We start from the raw sequence: 25,469 nt of genomic DNA, 5'->3' as shown, positions 1-25,469 counted from the left end.
TTAATAAAAAAACAAAGATACATTTTCATGAAAATCATAATTAAAAATGATAAAGATGAGTTTAAAAATTTGATGCAGACCTTAATTTGGTTTTTCAAATATTTATAGTTAATTAAGGGGACACTATTAATGCAAGCATTAATCAAGTTTGTTTAGATTAGTTAATGTGGTTGTTAAATGAGTTAAACTAAACGATATTGTCTTTCTCAATAATTTTATGTTGCGGACGTCCTGCAGATCTGTGCATTTGTTTTTTACTTGCAAGTATGCTGTTTAGGGTTTTGTCGGTAAGATTATAAGGTTTTATCTATTTTAATTTTTTATTGATAAAAATTTAATTTACCGAGCAAAATTAAGTTTAATTAATAAATTTAAAATATTTATTGATTATACTTATTCCTAATGGATATTTTTTATAAAAATATTTTTAAAATCAAAAATATATTTAATATTATACTATTATTTCTCTTTAAAATCATTTTTTCCTTTTTTTTCTCCTTCTTCATTATCTTTTTCACACTCTTATTATCGTGTCCTTGCCACAAATTATTATGTATGTTTTTTTAATAATTCACTATCAATGTTTAATAGCTACCTATTTTTACATAAATAAATTTAATTGATAATTTATCGAAGTTAAAATTGATTAAAAAAATCAATAATTATATCTACTATTCGAATATGTTACTTCTAACTTGTATAACAATAATTTACCGTTAGATCAAGACTTCCGATCAAAGATAAAATTGATCAATAATTTTTTTAAAAAAAGAACTACAATTAAAATATATGTTAATAGTATTAAAATAATTTATTACTAGTTCCAAATTAGTTAGTATTTTTAATATTTTATTGGATAAATTTAACTTTATATATTTCATTAAAAATATTCATTAAATAAATATATTATTTTTTTATAAATAATGCTGGAAAGTTTAACATAAAATAATTTTTATTTTTTAAAATTTTACAAATAAAAAAGTAAATGGTTTATGAAACCTATATATTTTAATTTTGCTCAATTAAGCGATCGAACTCTTTATCAAAACGTGCACTTAAATTATTGACGTGCATGCCAAGGCCAACGTTTGCGAACGCGGGCTGCGGAAGGATTATTTTAGCAATGTTTTAGAATATCGGGAATCTAAATTCACGTGCACAACACGACGACGAGACGACTAATCTTTTCAGGGCGTTGACTGCTCAAGATTATTTTACAACGTTTGAAGAGTTTGGGAGTCGATTTGATTCAGGTTACTGAAACGATCGATAAATTTCTCGTCCACTATTATTTAATCGAATTAATCGAGTGAAGAATTCCAAAAATTAAGTTGAGTGTAGAGCTCTACAAATGATTAATTAATACTATTGATTTGAATACATTTGTATTCATTTTAATATTAATATTCATTATTTAAGGTCTACTAATCATCTTTATTCTTTAAATATTATATTATATTACTATTTAAATATTAATATCGCACATTAACATAAATGAAAATCCCTTAATTAGTATGGGTCCCCTTAAAATAAGATAGTACTTAATGAAATTGGAAAATTTCTCCGTCGCCAATAAAACGCCAAGGAAGAAATAACCCAGCGGTAATCACACCGCATTCTCTTAACCACCGCCATGCACCGCCATGAGGTTGAACTCCTCCTCCTCCTCCTCCTGAGTCTTCCTGCAGGATTGCGATTCACGGAGACGACGATGATCCACCACCGACGCCAGGAGGAAAGCTGACCGATCGACTCCTCCATGGATGAAGCGCCACAGCGGCTACCAGAACAAGAAATAACTGAAGCGGAAAAAGGAGAAGACGACGACGACGCCGATTGGCTCCAACTGCGCCTCGCCAGGACCCCGCCGCCTGCAGCACTCGAAGGGAGAAGAAGTACTCCACAGACGCCGGCAACGACAGAGCTCCCTTTGCTCGACGGCGGCGGCCCGTCGTCTTCATCGAAGGCCGTCGAGCCTCCGATGAGGGTGGTCAGTCCGGCGAGAAGTCCAGCCGGCCTTTGGTTCATGCTGCAGGTCGACCGAACTCGGTAAGCCTCGAGCAGCACAGTAATTTTAATGGATCTAGATCGACCAATTAATTATATGTGGAATTCACACAGAGGAGATCAACGCCCTCCATTGCCTCAGATCGCGAAGAGCTACCTGAGAATAAGGTACAGATAATTCAGATCAATGCTAGAGCTCAATTAGCATTATTCTTTGACTTAGCTTTCTCATTAATCACATTTCACATTAATTGAAGGGACGGTGGAATGACAGTGAGACTGCTTATGAAGTACATAGTTAACAAGCTACGTCTAAACGTAGAGGAGGAAGCTGAGGTACGTACACATGCATTATTGATTTATTTCATTAATTAATTTTCTCTAATTATGTCTTGATTGCCTCTTAATCTTTCTACACATACTATATGTGGTTGTGGTTGTGTCATGGTTGGTGGTTTGGGGATTTTTATTTATTTTTTTGATATATATATCTGTATTCTTGAAAACAGCCTGGGAACTGAAAGAGTGCCTGCTAGTTTTAGGCATTAGGCAGTCGTGATGCATGGTTTAATTAGGTAGGACATACATGTCTGAGTAGCAAACCAGTAGTTCTCAGCTCGATTTAAAGCTTGTTTAGGTACAGGCTGATGAGGTGATTGGGTGACGACCTAGAGAACCTAATGATATGATATGAGGGGTACGTTGGACTTTTCATGTCTTTTGGATCAGAAATTAATATATAAATACTCAAGACCACAAAATGAATTATATTAACGTAGGGTCAGCCGACACGCCATGCACGAAGGAAGAGAATATACGGAATGGTGGAGGACAAAGTTTAGAGTTCTAAAGAAACAAGGAAAAAAAATTATATAGTGTGTATATATATATTTTGTATTGTCTTCGGGCCACACGGTGAAAGGCCACTGCTCACCTAACATTGACATGCATGCACGTACCATGTATACGAGCATCTATAGCAATCATTGCTCACCCATCGTAACTATATGCGCCCGTACATTATGCTCATAGTAGGATGTTAATTTAGATGGATCGAATTCGATTAAATCGGATTGATTTTTTTTCTTTTAACTCAATTTGAATTTGATCTGAATCTAAATTTAACCTTAAATTCTTAAATTTAAATTTGAATCTGATCAACTCGATAATTCGATCTAGATAATTTGAAAATCTGATTCAAAATAATTTTAAAAATATTTTTTCTATAATTTTTCATTTTTATCTTAATGCTCTATCATTATCATACTAACATTGATATTAATATACATAAAAATATCTTAATTTTTAAAATAAAATTTAATTTAATTCTAAAAAACCCACTAAATCCTATATTTTGGTTAACCTGGGTCAACCCAAACCCGACCCGACCCAATCCAAAAAATTTCAACCTGAAAACCCTCCAACCCGAACCTGACCCAAATCTGAAAATACCCAACTCGAACTTGATTTTTTTCGGAACAACTCCGGTTAGATCATCGGATCGGATTTATTTTTAACACTCCTATCTCACATAAATCGAGTTCATTATATCATATTATAAATTTATAGAATTACAGCATATCAAATTTTGATACAAATTGAAAAATTATCTTTCCATGTAATAACTAATTTTAGTTTACTGGTTTACTCTCTCCCAATAATATAGAACAGTCAGGGGAAGAGAGTCGTTAGGACGATGAATTTTACCATTTTACAAAATGCATGCATACATTGGTGGGTGCATATCTTCGGAGAAAAAAATATCTCATATCTCATAGTTAACTTTAGCGGTCAGCTATAATCTGACTCTGTGATTTACCTCCTTTACATAACTTAGGATGGAATGTGAGGGGTGCGTAGATGAATGAAATCACCTTTTGCTATAATACATGGAGTAGGTTTGTTAGATGATAATAGATTAAATCCTAACGGCCATATGCCCTTGGGGAAAAATTCCTTTTACCTCCTAGCCACTTAGCGATCTGCTATAAGTTGACTTTGTAATTTACCTGCCTTCACATAACTTGGAGATGAACTATGAGAGGCATCTGGAGTGAACGTAATCACCTTTTACTACAATGCATGCATGAATGACGACTCCATGGGTTAACACAATTAGTTCATAACTATTAATAGGTTTGGGATCAATTCCTAATAGGTGTGGAATGCCCTGCTGATTGCCTTAACCACTCTTTACATGCGCTGTTGTTGCTCTGTGAAGCCCCATGATTTGCCTCCCTTCCAAACAATGGGGGGCCACTCTAGAGGGGTTGCTGAGGTGACAGTTTCATCTTTTGCTACCAATGCATGCATGCATCGCGCCCCCACGGGTTAGGGCAATTGGTACATAGGTGTATGCTCCAATAGGTATTTAGATCAATTTTCGACGGGTGTAAAATGACTCATTGGATATCTGACCTCCTCTATACAAAGGGTCGTTGTGCTAGGACTAAAACATCCCCTGTGATTGACCTGCCTATATCTTGCCATGGGGTGGCAATACTAAGCCGCTTGGGGTGAGAGATATCACCTTTTTACTCCAATGCATGTATGCATAGCAGCCTAAGGGTTGACACAGTTGATATCTATATGGATGTTTACTATAATAAATCTTGAGATCAATTCTCAATGGTGCGAAAATACCTCACTAAGTGCTTGACCTCTCCGTGTAAATGGTCACTGCGATAGGACAAATGCCCCTCATCATTTACCCCTTTCCAGAATGTATGGAGTCACCCTGGAAGAGTCGCTAAGGTGACGGCTTCACCTTTTTGCTACCATGCATACATGCATGGCTTTGGGTAAGTAGTAGAGGGGCATGTGAGGTAAGTGTTATCGTCTTTTTTTTATCACATGCATGCATGACTCCTCTAGGGTGGTAAAAGATGGGACAAACTTGTTAAATAATGAAGATTCAAATTTTACCTATAACATATTACACTTGGGGATTTTGAAAAACTCGTGATGCTAGACCATTCGTAAGGATCCATCTACATTTCTCAATTTACGTCATTGACTGGTGTGTTAGGACACTCCGGGAGCTGGAGTGGGTGATTAGCTCCAATTGATTTGTTTTATTGATATGTTGCAATGGAAAACTCAAAGCAATGCTAACACTAGGATTACTTGGTATCCATCTCCTTGAGGTGACTAATCCAAATATCCATACAATGCACATACTCCACTATGAAAAATACTCCTTCTTGAAAATAATCAAGAAGTGAAGAAATCTTGTACAAACTCACATACAAGAACACAATGAAAAAACAAGATATAAATACACACTACAATTGAGAACCTTATTTTCTTGATCTCTTGTTGCTTGAAATGCCTCTTATAGACTTTAAAATGCAACAACACTCTCTCGGAGTCTTCCAAGAACTGGTGAAGAGTGGAGAAGAAGAGTTGTTGATTTGAATCCTTCGAGCGCCTTATATACCGTGGATTAGGTTCCCAATTAGCCTTACTCCCAATTGATTACCATGTTAGATCTGAGCAAATCTAGCAGCCTAAATCTTATAACGGTTCTTTTCTTCTTCTCTCAATCAATTACACAGCTTCAATCGATCACCTAATCGATTAAGAAGCCCACTATTTGTCGCAAGTTTCTTCTCCCAATCGATTACCTAATCGATTGGGAAACTCACTGTTCATTGCGAATAAACTCTTTCAATCGATCAACTAATCGATTCAGAAGCTCATTGTTTGCTTATAAACTCTCCCAATCGATTACCCAAATGATTGGGGAAGATCTTGATCGATTACCCAATCAATCACGACACTTTCTGTATTGTGCTTTGTCAACTAATTGATTATTTGATCGATTGACCACCCAAGATCTATTATCTAATCAATTGGTAAGTAGTAAAATATATAGAGCTCTAAACGAACTTTGTTTCTCATCCGAGATCACCTCATTCTAATATCCGAGTCAAAAGTTATGATCTTTGAAAGATTGCTACGTTGGAACTTTCTTGTTTCATGCCAACTCCCTATTGGACTTACAACCATCAAGTGTCCGATCAACCTTTGACTAGATATTCCTCTTGCCTAACCTCAGTTAGGATTTTCCCTTGCTAACGTACGGTCCTCCCTGATCTACTTAGACTTTCCTTTGCCAACGTGCGGTCTTCCTTGACTCTCTTGACTTTCCTTTGCCTAACCGCAGCTAGGATTTCTCTTTACCAATGTGTGGTCCTCCTTAATCCACTTAGACTTTACTTTACCTAACCCTCGAGTTAGGATTTTATTTTTCCTAACCTCCGGTTAGGACTTTCCAATCAAGTATTTGGTCAACCTTGATCTACTTGGCTGTTTCTCACATATTGACTAAAACATATTGACCAAACATTAAAACTCAAATCTGAATCCACTCAAACTTAGTCAATTGGTCAACCTTGACCTGAGGACGATCACACTAATAATTTCTCCATTTTTAATATTTGATAATATTTTTAAGTTTGGCTAACCAATTAGCCCAATTTCATCCCATGCTAAAGCATGAATGAGGGTTTCTAACTTAAACCCTATATTTTTTTTTCTCCCTCTTTTACACACATCAAAAACTCTTCACCTTAAGAGTCAATTTTATCAAAGGAACTCAATGAAAATGTCATATTTTTCATTCTATCATTTGCTCAACTTTGAGCATACATTCATCATAATGAAAATGTCTAATATTCCATTGTCTTCAATACTCAACCTAGAGTATTCATTATAATGAAGGTTCCCTACCTTCCATTGACTCTTCATCCATATATCTAAAAAAAATCATGTTTTTAAAGAAAACCTGTTGTTGGGTATCGGTGGCCGGCTAGAAGGGGGTGAATAGTTTATTACCCCAAATTACTTTCCTACGTATTCATTAGCACAATGGAATACAAAGAATACAAATACGAATACAAAAACTAAAGATAAGAAAAGAAATGCAAATAACTACACGTCAATTTACATGGTTCGGAGATAATTTGCTCCTACTCCATGACTGTCCGTAAGGTGAACGATCTCTATCTGTCGGTGGATTAGCTCCCGACAAACTCCGGCTGCCTCAAGTCTCCTTGTGGATAGATAAACCTCACTACAACACCAACCAAGACCTCTTGGATTACAAAGAGCATTTGAGAACTTGTTGACTACTAATTAAGGTTAACCACCACTAATTTCATCAAATCTAACCAAGCTCTAATGCCTTGGTTATATAAGCCATGATTTGGAAAACTTCTCCTACCAGTCAACTAGTAAGTATACCAGTCGACTACCCTCTATAGAAATTCGACTGTTACACCCCAACGACTAGATACTAGTTGATTGATGACTTTACCAGTCGGCTGCTCCACATTGGCCAAGCGAACAGAAGTATTCTGTTCACTCCCAGTCAATTGCACAGTCAATTGAACTAGTCAAGTAGCAAAGTCACCAGTTGACTGATAAATCCTAAACCTAAACCTTGGTTATATAAGCCATGGGTTGGAAAACTTCGCCTACCAGTCAACTAGTAAGTATACCAGTCAACTACCCTCTATAGAAATTCGACCGTTACACCCCAACGACTAGATACCAGTTGATTGATGACTTTACCAGTCGACTGCTCCACATTGGCCAAGCGAACAGAAGTATTCCGTTCACTCCCAATCAATTGCAAAGTCAATTGAACTAGTCAAGTAGCAAAGTCACCAGTTGACTGATAAATCCTAAACCTAGACCTTGGTTATATAAGCCATGGGTTGGAAAACTCCGCCTACCAGTCAACTAGTAAGTATACCAGTCGACAACCCTCTATAGAAATTTGACTGTTACACCCCAACGACTAGATACTAGTTAATTGATGACTTTACCAGTTGACTGCTTCCCATTGGTCAAGCGAACAGAAGTATTATATTCACTCCTAGTCAATTGCACAGTCAATTGAACTAGTCAAGTAGCAAAGTCACCAGTTGATTGATAAATCCTAAACCTAGGATTTTACCTCAAGTACAATCTCTCAGCACTCAGACTCTGATGACTCACTTGACTTATCCTCGTAGCCTTGACCTCTTACCTTTAAGCTTACTTCTTTTAGCTCTCGTCCTTCGAATGCATTCAAGCCCGCAGCTTGTCCCAAAATCATCCTTTGCGTATGCTTCGAAGTGTGCTTCCCTCGGCTTGTTCTTGCTGTCTTATCCACAGTCCATCGGATGCTCCATCCTTCACTGGACTCGAAGCCATCACGCTAAGTCATATGTGTATCATATAAATCTACACAACTCAAATACATATATCAAATACAAGACTAAACTTAACTTAAACCCTCTACCCAAACATTAAAACACATGGACACACCGAACTCTCAAGATTGGTTTCAATAATCTCTCCTTTTTTGATGCTTAACAATACGTTTAAGTTAGGAAAAATATAATAGTAATCAATCATGCTAATGAAACATGCAACATGTATTGGAACCTATCACAAGGCTCCTCTTACACCTAAGCTCCCCATTAAGGTTGGAATTTTTCACCACAAAGTTATTTAAGGTTTTCCACTTAGACCTTACTTCTCTCTCTTTGCTTGATATCAAAAAGCTTCCAACAATATCCTAATTGTCAAAACTTGATCATCCAAATTGACTATAAACTCATGTATTTATCCACCAAGGATCTCATGTACCTATACGAGTGGTCCTGAACAAACCCAATGTTGAAAAATAATTTTAGACTTATATTAGTCGACTGCCCTTATCAAAATAACCCTACAAAACCATTCTGTATTTGATAAATACTATTACTAGTCGACTAGTATCTGTATCAATTGATTGGAACCCTGTTTTCAGCCCAAAAAGTATTTCTGACCTAACTTTAGAAATGTATTAAAAATTCTACAGACATCTAAAAATCTCTAAATTTTATGGTAAGGTCTGTTTTACGCATGATACTTGGGAAAAATATTTTTTAAAATTTATATATCTCGAATCCCAAGATTGATACAAAATCTAAAACTATCTAAATGGTTCAATTGAACTTTGACTTAAAGTCTTGGTTTTGACTTTCTCTTGATGTATCTGCACATACTAAATCATAATGCATCCCTAGTATTATTTTATATGGAATTTATACTTCTAAAACTAATTTTCAAGCACTATGAATCCAATTCATATTTTTGATGCATGAAACTCGACCTGATTATGTCAATTCCTTGGATTTGAGACTCAAGTCCATCTCTAAACCACTTTGGCACATTCCATGACCCATCTAGAATCCCAAGTAATATCCACTTGAGATCCATTGGCTATGGGTTCTAAATTGACTCTTTGAACTTCCCCTAGAGCTCTTAACCTTAGCCATCTTCTTAGATGCTTTCTCCACTATGGCTAAACCACAATGGTGCACCTTGGACACCTTATCCTAGCCATAATCATATGCAACCCTAACATATTTCTTCTCATTTACCTTGGATGTCTCTCCCTTGCCCTTGATTTCTCATCTCTTGCAATTATCATATGTCACCCTAGCATATGATCTCTTCTTGGCCTTGGAGGAATTAGATCGGTGTCCCAAATCTGATCTATCATTGTTAGATTTTTAGCTACCCAACACCATACTTAACTCCTTAGATCTAACATCGAATCTTTCTAGGGTTTTCTTCAAATTATCAAGTTTTGCCTTCAAAACTTGATTCTCCTTTTCTAGATTCCTAACCCTAGAATTGACTTGTCAACCATGGACATTCTTAGACCTACCCATCTTTCTAGGCATGTATCTCCCCTTCTTAGGATTTTTACCTAGGTTCTCCATTACCTTCTTCTCCTTAGGTAATGAGAATCTAATTTATCTAAGTTTATCATGCATAGATACCTTAGGGTTAATTCTAAAATTTACCCTACTTCTATCATGATACTTAAAGCCAAAATTCTTCATTGCTATATGATGATAGGGTATACCTCCCTTACCCTTGAAGCTCTCCCTCGACATGACCTTTTCTTCTTCTCTCATTTCTTCAAATGCGCTAGTGATTATGACCCAATTTTATCATGAATTGGGCATCAAACGATGAACTACCAAACCCCTCCTACGCTAATGTAGCATAGGATGACTCGGGTCGTCTCCCAACAAAAGCAACGATAAGATGGTAATCTAGGATTATTTGTTATTTCTATTTTTGAGATTTTTAATATGAAATTGGGGGTTTTGGGTTTTGATTCTAAATCCTACAAATGAAAAGCAGAACATATAGGAAACTAATCTAATGCTGGAATGAAATCTTAACTAAGTGTTAACAATTAATCCACAATGCATTGTCACTCTACGCTATGGATTAACCATCAACACAACTAAACTAAGAAATAAAATGACAAAGCATTAAATGAAATCTAATCTAGTAAATAAAAGACAATGCAAGTAATAAAGCTAAACCTAACCTAACTACAATGGCAGAAAATAAAAGTCAACATGAAGTAAAACATAAAACAAAACCTAAAGCATGAAATGAAACCTAAGATAATCTATCCTAATTGCATTCAAATGAAGAACTAGAACTTAAAGAAATTGGAAGAACAAGATAAAGCAAGAACTAAACAAACTAAAGTGCATCAAATTAAATCTAACTATTGGTTGAAGCAATTCATCGAACACATTGTAGGTGTGAAGCTAATTAAGCATAATAAGTGCAATTCAAACATGGAAAATCATATTCAATACAAGCATTCAATAAGAAACTTCAACACAAGCAATTTGACACAATTAACAAACATTAACATGAATAAAACTAAGCTAATCCAATCACAATTCATCCTTCAACTTTAAGTACCAATGACTACCCTTCGCCGTCACACGAAAGACCTGGCGATCGAACCCTGAAAGCCGATGGATAGTAGCTCACTATCGAAATGCTGCACACTTTGACACGATGATGGTGAACGGATCTTCCATCGAAGGACCCCCTTAGATGGAAGTTGACCGGACTGTGATGGATTGTCGGACTTCTCTCTGTTCTGCCGCCTGAACCCCAAGTGGAGAAACTTCGAAAGGTTACCGGAAGATGGAAGCCACATCGGAGAACCCCTCCGATGAGGTGGAGTTGGTTGGAACTCGTTGTCAAAGCTTGTCGCTCCCTGAGAAAGCTGCTGCTGTCGTCGTTGGAATCAAGAAGAGGAAGTGGTGGGCTGTGGATGGCCGGCCGGTGGTAGTAAAGGTAAGGGAAGAGTCGTTGGCCGGTGGTGAGGAAGAAGAGAATGGTGCGCCAATGGGGAAGGGGCGTCATGAGCCCTAGCCGACACGAGGAAGAAAATCGCGAAGAGAAGGGGATGGTATTGTGCCGTGCACGTGAAGAGTATAGGGAGAGAGTTTTCTCCCTCAAATATGAGCCGTCCATTTTTATAAGAAAGATAGATGAAGATCTCACCATTTAATCTAACTGATGAAGAGATGAGTGGTCCAGAACAAGCTGCCTTCTTGCTTAGATCCAATGGTCCATATCATTTCAAATCTAGATCAAGGGCAGGATGCTTAGATCTGAATGAAAGGAGAATATCTCTTTGGATCTGGATCAATGGTTCATATTAATTTAGCTTGATCTCCTCCATTTGACCTCTAAATCAGGGTAAATTCGATCTGGCTCGATCCTAATCCATGGCTCTTTGAATTTCCTATAAAATCACATAAAAATATGAAATTAAATTTCATAATTTGTAGGAAATTTATAATTAAGTCCAAAATATATTCTCCTCACAAAATGTAATATAACCATAAAATTAAGTATGTAAGAAGGTAAAAATATCAATAATAAGAGCCAAACTAATCAATAAAAATGATAGTTATCAGCTAGCTTCTTGATTTCCCTCTTCTTAGGGCATTTGGTGTGGTAGTGTCCTTTCTCCCCACACATGAAGCACATAATGCACATTCTCCACCTTTTGGTTTCTTCATTCCTACAACCCACATTAACATCTAAAATAACTTGAATGGGTTTAGGATTTACCTTTTTCTTACCCATTGGACACATACTCTTGTAGTATCCCTTCTCATTACAACTAAAGCATACGATGTGGTCCTTTGACCTGATTTCGGTGGAGATGCTTGCAAGGTTAACTTCCAAGACTTTTTCTTCACTTGTCTTGAATTCTTCTTCAACCCTTGAAGATGTGGATGATACCTCCTCATCTTCCTTCTCCTTTAAAGTTGAACATATGTCACATTTGGGTTGCTCCTCCTCCACTTGAGCCACTTCGTCCTTTTCTTCAGACTTTTCTTCTTCGTGTGTAGGCTTATGTTCTTCGCTTAGAATCATCTTTACCTTGCTCCATAAATCATAGGCATTCTCATACTCACCTACATCACTCATCACATAATTAGATAAAATATCGATTAAAATTGATATTACCTTTGATTGTGAGGCTTGCTCTTCCGTCCAGTAATGTGGTCAGAGTCTCTTCCTTTTCTTGTCTTTTGAGACTTCGAATGACTCCTTGACAACCATCATGGTGTCCTAATCAGTCTCAAAGAAGTTCATCTTTATCATCCAAAATGTGATGTCCTATAGACTTCCTCCTTCATACTTTGAAGGTTTAATTAAGTCGGTCATCCATGAAAGTTGCTCTTCCTAGCAGTTAGTTTGGTGAAGTGTGACCTTATTCTAATACCATTTATTGGGGATATATGGCTAACTTGTAAGGGAGTTGAATAGCTCATTACCCCCAAATAGCTTTTCTACGTATTCATTAGCATAGCAGAATACAAAGAATACACATACGACTATAAAAGCTAAAGATAAGAAAAGAAATACAAACCACTACACATCAATTTACGTGGTTCGGAGATAATTTGCTCCTACTCCACTACTGTCTGAAAGGTGAATGATCCATATCTGTCGGTGGATTAGCCCCTGACAAACTTCATCTACCTCAAGTCTCCTTGTGGGTGAAGAAATCTCACCACAACACCATTCAAGGCCTTTTGGATTACAAAGAGCACTTGAAAATATGTTGACTACTAATTATGGTTAACCACAACTAATTTTATCAAGTCTAACCAAGCTCTAAAGCCTTGGTTATATAGGCCATGGGTTGGAAAACTCCTCCTACCAGTTGATTGGTAAGTATACTAGTAGACTGTCTTCTGTGGAAATTCAACCATTACATCCCAACAACTCAATACCAGTTGACTGGTGACTTTACCAGTCGACTACTCAACATTGGCCAAGTGAATAAAAGTATTCTGTTTACTCCCAATCGACTTGTAAAGTTGCCAGTTGACAAATAAATCCTAAACCTAGGATTTTACCCTGAGTACAATCTCTCAACACTTAGACCCTCATGACTCACTTAACTCTTCCTCGCAGCCTTAACCTCTTGCCCTTAAGCCTACTTCCTTTGGCTCTCATCTCTCAAATGCATTCAAGTTCACAGCTTGTCCCAATGTCATCCTTCGCATATGCCTCGAAGTGTGATTCCCTCGGCTTGTCCTTGCTGTCTTATCTACGGTCTCTCGGATGCTCCATTCTTCACTGGACCCAAAGCCATCAAGCTAAGTCATATGTGTATCCTACAAATATGCACAACTCAAAATACACATATCAAATTCAAAGGTAAACTTAACTTAAACTCTTTACTCAAATATCAAAATACATGGTCACACCGAACCCTCAAGATTGCTTCCAACAAGACCTCTCCCTCAAAACATGTACTAACTCTCATCATTGCATCAATAATGATTTGGAGTTCCTAAAGTATTAGTAAATCCAAAATTGAAGTTTTAATGTTCAAAATTTAACTTTGAAACTAAATCCTAAACTCTAAATTAGCCTTTTTTAACCATTTCTTTCTTATTTTCATTGAAAATATTACCCTAATATACTTATACAAGCGTTTCAGAGGATTAGGGATGGTTAACTTGACTAAATGTGGTCTTAATGGGCTGAAATCAGACCACTTAAACAAAAAAACAACCTTCCTAATCTATTGGTTTCAGCTACCAATCAATTTTGGTATGTCTTAATCGATTGAAGTTGAGTTTTAATCAATTAAGCTACTCTTAATCGAGCATCTGATCGATTTGAAGGTTTTTTCTTGTAAAAATCCATCAGCAATCGATCACCCGATCGATTAAATCAAGTCCCTATCAATCACTTGATCGATTAGGATTTCTGATTTTCTAAAATGAATTTTAGATCGAAGTTTAAAAATTCCTAAATAATTCAACAATTTTTCAAAATTTATGAAATTTTATGTAGATATTATTTGTATCATATACTATCAAGAAAAATAGTTTTCTATAAAAATAACTCTCATTATCAAAGATTGATACACAATTGGAAACTATTAAAAAAACTTCAATGTTTCACTTTACTTTATATCTAACTAATCAATGGTGATTACTATCAAAAGATAAACTTTACGAAGGTTTTCTAAAATAATTTTGAAATGATTTTCAAAAATAAATTTTCAACCATGATATTTGGGCTAAATGCACATTACTTATGAACTTACTTTCCCTATGATTGGACTTCACGTAATTTTATATTTTAATGATACTATAACTCCATATAAGATACACTAAAATAACATTTTGAGTTTTGTTCATCTTCCTAACATCTCATTTATATCTAATGTGTCTCAATACACAAACAAGTCAACCTTATAATTTTTGTGAGATGTAACAAAGGTTTCCCTAAACTAAGGGATCATACATTTCTAACTAAACATTTAAACTTTGATTATCTAACTTAAGATGTCAATTTATGTCATTGTCTTTAATTTTAAAATATTAAAATAATGCATAAAAATGATCATAACATACATCTAATGTATATTTTTCAAAAGAGAAACATCATGGCTAAATGATGTATGTATAATATGACATGTGATATTTTTCATAACAATATGAATGCAAAAATAATGATGTCATGACATATGATAGGGCATGCAAAATATAGTAATTTTAGCATAAAAAAAATACCTAAATTAACTATCTAAATATCACTAACTTATCGCTAAATCTAGAAATAAACCTAATTTTACCTTTTTCTCCCTAGAAAATGTCAAAATCTCAACTTGATAATTTTTAGATTCTATCCTATTTATGCCAATTTGAATAAGCCCAGATCTTCAATTTTTGACACATTTTACTCTTTTAAGAGTAAAAATCAACTTCTCATTTTCAAGGTATAATAATACTTTGAAATGCCCTAAAGTGTCAACTTCACCAAGATTGGATTAACCGCCCTTCCAATTAGAGCTGACATACTCTAAACGCATCTAGGGTATAAAGAACACATTCTTAAGAACACAAAACCTATTGGTGCTTTTTGAGTATTATAGGTATTTATTAGGGATAACTTCCCTTGATACCTTCCTAATGACCTTTCTAGACTTCTTAGAAGTTTTAGTCATCTCTAGGTCAACTCTAGGAATAACCTTCCTTGTGACTTCTTAGGTTTCTTAAAAACTTAGTCATACTAGTCATCTCAAGGTTACCTCTTGGGATAACTTCCCTTTTTTCCTTGACTCGACTCTTAGATCTAAAGTTGGTTTCATAACTATATAGAACTCTATGATAAGATGACACATTCTCTTTGGCTTTTGGTTTGCATCTCAAACCTTTCTTATCATTGAATGAATTTTACCTATCTACCCTTCAATCTTGTTCATTTGACCCCTTAAAGATATTTTTTATTATTTTAAGAGTCTTTTCCAATCTATAAAGTCTTGACCTCGAGACTTGATTTTCTATTCTTAAATTTTTACATTTGGATTTTTCTTGATTTCCTTGAGCATTTATCTTTTTAGGCATATATCTAAAAATCTTAGATTTCTTGCTTAGACTATTTTCTACCTTCCTATCCTTAGGTAAGGTGGTTCTAGCATGAAATGACTTATACTTTTCTTAAATTTTTATACTTTCTATTTTCATGATAAATAATATTAAAATAATAAAGATTGGATCTAGCATGCTTTTATCATTATTTAAATAAATACTATTAACTAATAGTACCTTAACTTTGTTCTTTGAAGTTTCCCCTTGAATTGAGCTTCCTCCTTTCTTCTTGGTCGGATTTCTTCCCTTTGAACATTAGTTTCGATAATGCCTTCTTTGATGATAAGAAAAACATAATGTGCTCCTTCTCTTTTTGTATTATGGGGTTGACCTCTTTTGGCTTCTCCTTCAACTTGAGAGTTGCTTGAGCCTTCTTCTTCGTCAATTTAGGACACTTACTCTTATAGTATTCTTTTTCTCTACACTCAAAGTATATAATGTGATTTTTATTTTTGCAACCTGAAATTGATATATCTTGACAATTTGTGATTTGTTGACTTGTGGAAGTGGCACCATCTTCTTTCTCATTGACCCCCGATGATGAGGTTTCTTGTTGTTCCAATGTCAATGATCTCTCTCCTTCAATTTTTGAGGTGGATGCTTCTTCAATTCCTTTCTCAAATGTTGAGCATCTCTCAACCTCTAAATCCTCTTGTATTTGGAACAAAAAGTTTCCCTCTTTGCCTTTCTCCTTACATTCCATTGAGAGTGGAGTTTCATGGAGCTTGGCCAAATTGCTCCATAATTCGTTTGCACTCTTGTAATCTCCTATTTTGCACAAAATATTGTCAGGAAATAAATTAACTAAAATTTTAATTACCTTATCTCTTGCCTCAGATATTCTTAATTGCTCCTCAGTCCATTTTCTTTTCTTGAGAAGTTTCCCTTTGCTATTGATCGAAGCTTGTAATTTCTCCATTAGAGCAAACCATTGCACTATTTCCATCATAAAGAAATTTTCATTCCTTGATTTCCAAAGGTTGAAGCTACCAATTCCGAATGGTGGAGGTACTTGTATATTATATCCAAATCCATCTTGGCACTCTATTTTAGAACTTGTACTCTTTGAAAATAAGTCTTCAACTTGTTGAAATTAGGGCTTCAAGCTTCAACCTCTTCTTCTTCCTCTAGCTCATTGCTCTCTTGGTGATTAGTCTAAAGAAGAGTGATCTTGCTCTAATACCACTTGTTATGACAATACGGGAGCTAGAGGGGGTGATTAGTTCTAATCACTTCATCTTGTTGATATGTTGCAATGGAAAACTCAAAGCAATGCTAACACTAGGATTTACTTGGTATCCACCTGTAGGAGATCGGTGACCAGATAAAAGGGAGGTTGAATAGCTAGGTCACCCCCAATTTGATTTCTTCTCTACAAGGTTAGTTTTTGCAAGCATAAATGAAAGTAAAACAATGAAAACAATAAGTAAAGAACACAAACGCTAACACGATTCCTTTATGTGGTTCGAAGATTGCTTGCTCCTACTCCACAGCTTGTCCTTAAGGTGGACAAACTCTTAATCTTTCAATGGATTAGTCCCCGTCAATCTCTGGCTAGAACTTTCTTCTTCTTGGTGGAGCAAACCTCTCACAATGGTCTCTTCCTCTTTACAAGATAAAACTTAGGTTTGGAGAGGAAGAGAAGACTTGGAAACTTTGGGCAAAGACTTAGGAGTTATTCATCAAGCATGAGTAACATCCTTCATACCCCAAAGCTACCTATAAATAAGAGGAGAGAGTTGATCATCATATCAACTCAACTCGACATCAGTCGACTGGTCCATGCACCAGTCGACTGATGTAGCCGTTAGACGCAGCCAACGACTTTCTGGGAACTCATTTTCTACCAACGGCCATATACCAGTCAGCTAGTGTCAACACTAGTCGACTGATTTTCGCAGTCGACGAGCACAGAACCTTTCTGTGCTCTTCATGAATTTGGACCAATCGACTGGTCCAAGTACCAGTAGACTGGTACCTTACATTCACTCACACTCATCCTTTCTGGAGCCACCCTTGAAACCATCGTCCCTCAGATGTACCCTAGCTTGTGGCTCCTTTCTATGCACCCTTCACATTGCCTTAAAGTCCGCTTCCCTCAGCTTTACTCCGTTGCTCCTCGTCTGACGGTCCCTCGGATATCTTCCACCATCCTTCACCAACTCAAGGATCCGAGCCCTAGAATGAGCTTCCTAAACTTGGCCGCACCAAGTTCCTCATGTGTTTCACCAAGTCCTGCAAGACTTAAATACATATCAAACACATATGAAAGCTTAACTTAAACTCTTTGACACACACATCAAAATCATGATTATACTGATCAAACCTAGGTCAATTGCACCAACACCACCTCCTTGAGATGACTAATCCAAGGATTCACACAACACACACTCCACTATGAAAACACTTATTCTTAAAAATAATTCAGAGATAGAGAAACCTTATACAAGCTCACATATAAAAATACAATAAAAACAAGATGTAAATACACAATACAATTGAGAACCTTACTTTCTTGATCTCTTGTTTCTTGAAATACCTTTTGTAGACTCAAAAATATAGTAGCACTTCTCTCAGAGTCTTCTAAGAACTGGTGGTGAGCGGAGAAGAAGAGTTGTTGATTTGAATCCTTCGAACACCTTATATCCTACGAATTAGGGTTCCCAATCGATTGGCCTTACTCCCAATCAATTACTACGTCAGATCTGACCAAATCCAGTCATCCAAACCTCACAACGACTCTTTTATTTTTCTCTCAATCGATTAGTCAATCAATTGTGTGGCTTCAATCGATCACTTGATCGATTAAGAAGCCCACTGTTTATCGCGAATTTCTCCTCCCACCTAATTGATTGGGAAACTCAGAGTTCGTCATGAACAAACGCTCTCAATCAATCACCTGATCGATTGACAACTTTAATCGATCACTTAATCAATTCAGAAACTTACTGTTCGCTTACAAACTCTCCCAATTGATTACCTAGTCCATTGGGAAAGATCTTGATTGATTACCCAATCGATCAAGACACTTTGTGTACTGTGCTTCATTAACTAATCGATTACCTAATTGATTTACCCTCCCCCCTCCAATCTATTACCTAATCAATTGGTAAGTAGTAAAATGTGTAGACCTCTAAAGGAGCTTCATTTCCCATCTGAGATCACCTTATTTCGATATTAGAGTCAAAAGTTATGGCCTTCGGAAGTTTGCTACGTCAGAACTTCCTCATTTCATGCCAACTCCTTATTGAATTTACGACCTCCAAGTGTCCGGTCAACCTTTGACCCACTTGGACTTTCTCTTTGCTAACTTCTCGTTGGACTTTCGATCACTAAGTGTGGTACTCGTTGATCCACTTGGATATTCCTCTTGCCTAACCTCAATTAAGATTTTCCCTTGCCAATGTGTGATCCTCCCTGACCCACTTGAACTTTCTTTTACCAATGTGTGATCCTCCTTAACCCACTTGGACTTTCCTTTACCTAACCATAGTTAGAACTTTTCTTTGCTAACGTGCAGTTCTCCTTGATCCACTTGAACTTTACTTTGTCTAACCCTTGAGTTAGGACTTTACTTTGCCTAACCTCGAGTTAAGACTTTCCCAATCAAGTATCCGGTTAACCTTGACCTACCAGACCGCTTCTCACATATTTTCCAAAACATATTGTCCAAACATCGAACTCAAATCTGAATCCACTTTAGCTTAGTTAACTGGTCAACCTTAACCTGAGAATGATTGCACCAATAATCTCCCAACACAGTGGAAAACTTCTATATGGTTGGGTCAATCACCTCTAAAATTAATTAGATAATAAGAACTGAATATCTAGATTACTAACAAAAAAACATGCATTAATGGCTAAAATGTTTTATATCCCTACATAAATATCTTCAAAACATTGAAAAATGTTTTATATCCATGCATAAGAATCTTCCAAACATTGAATTCCAAAATACCGTGGATGGTCAAGCCACCAATCAACAAACTCACTGACATGCACACTCTTTGAAAATCATCGATAAAGGAAATGAAAAGACCTGAGACACTCAAATAGAGGGTTAGACTGATCGGGGAATGAATCCTAGGGTCACTCTAATCCTCAAATTAGGGTTTATTTGAGATGGTATATTGAAGAATGAATATGGAGAAGAAATTTAAAACCTGGTGGAGTTGAAGAGAATTTAGAATCTCCTCTCATTACCTTTGTGAGGGGTTATATAATTGTCAAGAGAGCACCTCCGCACCGCCCTAAATATCATTATTGTCAGAGTCGATGAGGAGACCAGATTTAACAGCCATTGATTGCTTCCCTACTCATCCCGTGCCATATGTGAGTAAAGAGTATCTAAGAGATCAGATCTGACAATCTAGTAACTATTCCTCCATTCTTAGAATGTCATATGTCCTGAAATATTCACAGTCAATGTCAATGAGCTTGTGCAGGGCAGGAGCCCATCTTGAAGGTGAAAAAAGGTGATGTTGGTATGGAATAACCTTGAGAACAAACAGAGTCAATTGCTGAGATTGAGATTGAGAGAGGGTACAGGAGCCTAAGACTAAGCAAGAAGGTGAGTTAGTCACTGAGACTAAGACTGAGAGAGAAGGTATGTCAGGTGTTGAGATTGAGACTAAGACTAAGAAAGAATACAGGGGCTCGAGACTAAACTAGAAGATGAGTCAGTCGCTGAGATTGAGACTGAGAGAGAAGGTGATTTAGTTGCTAACACAGAGACTAAGACTGAGAGAGGGTGCAAGGGCCCGACACTAAGCCAGAAGGTGAGTTAGGATTCATCTCGAGACAGGGGCCATGGTAACTGGCTTGCTCTTGGTTAGCCTTGCCTCTTCAGAATAAGTGTATTGGGCTTATTAGACTTAGCTTGAGTTCCTTCTATGATGAGCTTTGATCCTCCATAAGTAACCTCCTCTGCATATTGACTTTGACAAACAACTTAGTAGGAGTTTCTATCCTATGGGACACAGTGTAGGCACCCATTAGGTTGGCTATAGGAGGTAAATAACCTACAAATTAAATTTAAAACTATCTCTTGCTATTTGAACTCAGTAAAGATGAACACGCGTTAGTTGAACAAATAAAAACATAAACTAAGTAAAGATATGACAAAGAACTTTACTTGATTACAACTAGAGAGTTTGTTAATCCAAGGTAAATAAGAGCTCACTAAACTTCACATTCAGTGAAGGTGGAATAGCCTCTTATAGACATTTACCAATGTAGATTTATAAAGCAGAGTAAAGAAATGAAAGTACAAAGTTGTTAATCAGTGTTATATTGAACTTCATAGACCAGAACTCTATTTATAGCCTATTGGTTGAAATTGGTCATTTGTTGACGTGGCACATTTTGGGCACCTAGACCTGATCCAGTGCCTGAATGTTGTTGTTTTAATCCACTTTATAACGACTCTTTATCAATGAAGTTATTTCTTTTCAAGTGCCTAAACCCAGCCCAAGTGTCTGGAACCTTGCTGATGTGGACTCTAGTCTGATCCTTGCTGAAATGGCTCAAGTACTGCTCTAGGCACCTGGACACAGTCAACTTAGTGTTGACTTGTCTGATCGCTTGGGTGATCCTTTGGCCGTCTAGAGTTGAGCTCATCTTAACCCAACTTCAGCCTTCTTCTCGAGTAGTCTTCCTCCCTGACTTCTCATCCTTCAAAAGTGTCGCACGCGTCCTTCTCGTCCACCAGTATACTCTTCCATAGCATCTAATCCCTTGGATGTACCTGTTGGTATCGCAAGGTAGTTTTGATGTGATCAAATAAGTTAGGTTAAGTCTTGTTGTGTTTAACCCTGTATCTAAGTGTGCAGAAACTTAGGAGCATAGGAAGTTAAGCGAAAGACGCAGCTAGTGAGAAGGATGGAACGGAAGAGAGCTAACGGGCTCGGTACGTCTAAGGGACGAGGTGCTAGGGAAGAGTACACTAGCGGATGAGAAGGGAGCGTGCGGTGTTTCTGAGGGACAAGATGCCAGGAGCAGAGATTGCTCGAGGAGCAAAAGACGCAGCTAGTGAGAAGGTCAGCATGGAAGAGAGACGATGAGCTCGGTGCGTCAGAGGAATGAAAAGTTGTGGAAGAGTACGCTGGCGGATGAGAAGGAAGCATGCGATGATTCCGAGGGACGAGAAGCCGGAGCGGAAGATTTCTCGACGAGAAGGCTGGAAGTTGGGTTTGGGCGAGCCCTATTCCGGATGGCTGAAATCACCCAAACAAGCGGAGCTGGAGCGGAATACCTGGACCGAGGCGAGTGGAACCGAAGAAGGAGGCCCAGACCAAAAGTCAACATAAGGCTGACTTCTGATGCCCAGGACGCCCGGACTAGGTCAGGGCACCCAGACTAGTCCAGGATGTTAGGACCCTTGGCGGACGGCTAGAGGGGGGATTAATAGCCCCTGCACAAATTAAGCAAAACAAATACCTTTCTTAAACTTATAACTTAGAATAAAACACTTGCATAAACAAAATAAGAAATAAACTAAAAAGATAGAGACACAGAGAACTTTACTTGGTTACAACCGGGGAGATTGTTAATCCAATGAATAAAATTGCACTAATTTCTCCTTCAGATGGAGAAGCCTCTTTACAGCAATGAAGCATAGAAAGATGAAGCTAAAATAGACAAAAAAGCGTGTACAAGTGTTGCTTGAATAATTCTTGTTATCTTTTAGCTTTGGGAGTAGGGTTGCTTATATATCCTTACTTGGGGCGCCTAGAAGGGTTCCAAGCGCTTGGAGAAGGATAAAACTTTATCCCCTTCGTAAAGGATCGTGGTCAAATGTGATCCGAATAAAATCTTGTTCCAGGCCCCGAACTGAGTTCGCCCGCGTACTCTTCCGCAGCACCTCGTCCCTCAGACGCACTGAGCCTGTCGGCTCTCTCCCGTGTAGTCCTTCTCGCTAGCTACGTCTTTTGCTCAACATCCTGTGCTTCTAAGTTCCTACACACTTAGACACAGAGTTAAACACAACAGAATGTAACCTAACTTGTTTAATCACATACATCAAAACAACCTTGGGGTACCAACAATCTCTTCCTTTTTTATGTGAGCAATCTAAGTTAAATTATGGTAAACCAACATAAAGTAAAAGAAATAAATTTTACAAAAAGTGAAAAAAAAATTGAAAAAGGTTACACTACCTCCCCCTAGACTTAATCTTTCCTTCTCCCCCATTGATTACTTAAAAAAATGGGGTACAAAAAAAAATCTAAGGGTAGTTTTTTTTTAAAAATCAATTTTTATAAAACTCTGATTTTCAAATAATTTTGAAAAACTTATCAAGTTTTTTGAAAACTTTAAAAAAATTTGAAAATCATTTTGATATCACTTAGAAAAATTTACAATAATTTTAGAAACTTTAAGTTTTGCAAAAAAAAAATTCTAAGTAAAAAAAATTCTAAAAAAATGTTTGAATAACTATTTTAAAGCATTAATTATAATTAAATACTTTGTTAGTTAGTCAATTAAATATTTTATTTCATTAATTGACTTCCAGACTGTGGAGAGACACTAGACCTTCTTGGTTATTGGAGCAACAACCACTTTCTAGACAAAACCTTTTAAGGAAATCAAACATTTAATCTACTCTCTGAAAGCCCTAAGTCCAATTAAACTTTTAATTTATACAAGTTTTTGGAACCCAATATAAGTTCCTTTCTACATGATTAATCAGAAATTTTGGGGGCACATAACTTTTAGAAATTTTTTTAATTTGACCCCTGTGAAATCTAAGATACCAACTTAGTCTTTTAAAATTTTGAGTTTCAACAGTTAAACATGTATGGTTTTTCAAGTTTTCTACTTGTGTCTTCAATTTATCATTTTTCAATTTTAATTTTTTAAAATCTTCTAATAAGCAGGATTTGGCTAGAATTAACTTTAATTCTTTATTTTCTTTTTCTAATTTGCAATAGTCTTTAGATAATAATTTAACAAATTTAAATAACTTATCAGGAGGAAGAGATTGTACCTGACTTATCTTGTCGATCTCGTTATTCGTAGCTCCCCTAAACTGCTGCTTTCTTCCAATGTTGCTCCCCCTTCATCGATGCTCATTTCGGACGAGCTTGCTTTGTTTTCGTCGTCTTGATGACTTGCCATTAATGCAAGTCCGGAGAAAGTCTCAATCTCTTATTCAGACGATGTTTCGTCCCACGTCGCCTTTAGGTTTTTGTGCTTGTTGGTTTAGATGGACTTCTTGTTCTTACCCTTGTCCTTATTCTTCAATTTAGGGTAGTTGTCGTTAACATGTCCTTCTTCATTACAGTGGTAGCATCTGATTGTTCTTTTCTTTCTACCCTACAGATGGTTAATTTTTCTAGATTTAAATATTTTTTAAAATTGTTTTACCATCATTACCGTTTCGTCATTGTTGAGAGAAGATTCTGAATCTTGTTCATCCATCTTAGTCTTAAGGGCAATATTGTGCTTCGGCTGCTTCTTCGAATCTACACAACTCGTTTCATGGACTTCAAATGTTGAAAACATTTCTTCTAAGGTGACAACTTCTAAATCTTTAGAAATATAGTAAGCATCTACTAATGATGCCCACTCGTAGATCTAGGAAATGTATTAAGTGCGTGCCTTAGCGAATCTCAGTTGCTTACCTTTGCTCCAAGATTCATGAGTCCGGTAATTAATTCTTTCATTCTCGAGTGAAGATGTGCAACGGTTCCTTCTGCTTCCAGCTTTATGTTTCTTAACTAATTCCTTAGCAAATCCCGTCTCGCGAGTTTAGCTTCGGGCGTCCCTTCGTGTAGCTCAAGGAACTTCTCCCAAAGTTCCTTTACTGAGTCGTAGGCGTCGATCCGGTTGACTTCTTGTGCTGGTAGGATGCTCAGCAGATGGAACTCTGCTTTTCAGTTTGCCATGAAGTCGGCCTGCTACTTCTTCGTCTATTGGTATTCCTCCTTGCCTTCGGGTGATACAAAACCAAATTTCATTATTAAAAGTAATTCAAAGCCGGTTTTAAAGAATACCTCCATTTTTTTTCCATCTCGCGAACTCCCCCTTGAACTTTGGTGAGCAAATGCTCGGTCTAGCCATCTCGTGTGCTTCGTTCGGCGGTTAGTTCTCTTGAAGCGTCCTTGCTCTGATACCACTTGTTAGGACCTTTGGCAGCCGGTTAGAGGAGGGGTGAATAGCCCTTGCACAAATTAAGTAAAATAAATACCTTTCTCAAACTTATAACTTAGAATAAAACACTTGCATAGACAAAATAAGAAATAAACTGAAAAGACAGAGACACAGAGAACTTTATTTGGTTACAACCGGGGAGGTTGTTAATCCAAGGAATAAAGTCGTACTAATTTCTCCTTCAGACAGAGAAGCCTCTTTACAGCAATGAAGCACAGAAAGATAAAGCTAAACAGACAAAGAAGTGTATACAAGTGTTTCTTGAATAATTCTAGTTATCTTTTAGCTTTGGGAGCAGGGTTGCTTATATAGCCCTGCTCAGGGCACCTTGAAGGGTTCCAGACGCCTAGAGGAGGATAAAACTTTATCCCCTTCATAACGGATCGCGGTCAAATGTGATCCGGATAAAATCCTATTCCAGGTGCCCAGAGTCTGGGCGCCTGGACCAAGAAAGTCAACCAAGTTGACTTTTTCCAATTCGGGCCTTCCGCACTGGTTTCGCTCGTCTCGATCCAGGTCTTCCACTCT

General features: G+C 36.9%; 1 protein-coding gene across 1 annotated transcript in view; it reads left to right on the top strand.

Moving 5' to 3' along the window:
- The first annotated feature begins 1,509 nt into the window (after positions 1-1,509).
- LOC122052740 (protein LAX PANICLE 2-like) overlaps positions 1,510-25,469 on the top strand; it is a 37,871-nt gene continuing 13,911 nt past the window's right edge. The window contains exons 1-3 of the mRNA XM_042614421.1: positions 1,510-2,049; positions 2,122-2,175; positions 2,265-2,343. Of these exons, the coding sequence (XP_042470355.1) occupies positions 1,760-2,049; positions 2,122-2,175; positions 2,265-2,343 (423 nt within the window). The 5' untranslated portion in view covers positions 1,510-1,759. The remainder of the gene's footprint in view (positions 2,050-2,121; positions 2,176-2,264; positions 2,344-25,469) is intronic.

Source organism: Zingiber officinale, chromosome 3A (assembly GCF_018446385.1).
Source record: "Zingiber officinale cultivar Zhangliang chromosome 3A, Zo_v1.1, whole genome shotgun sequence".
NCBI classification, from domain to species: Eukaryota; Viridiplantae; Streptophyta; class Magnoliopsida; order Zingiberales; family Zingiberaceae; genus Zingiber; species Zingiber officinale.
This window is presented reverse-complemented; position numbering and strand designations above follow the sequence as displayed.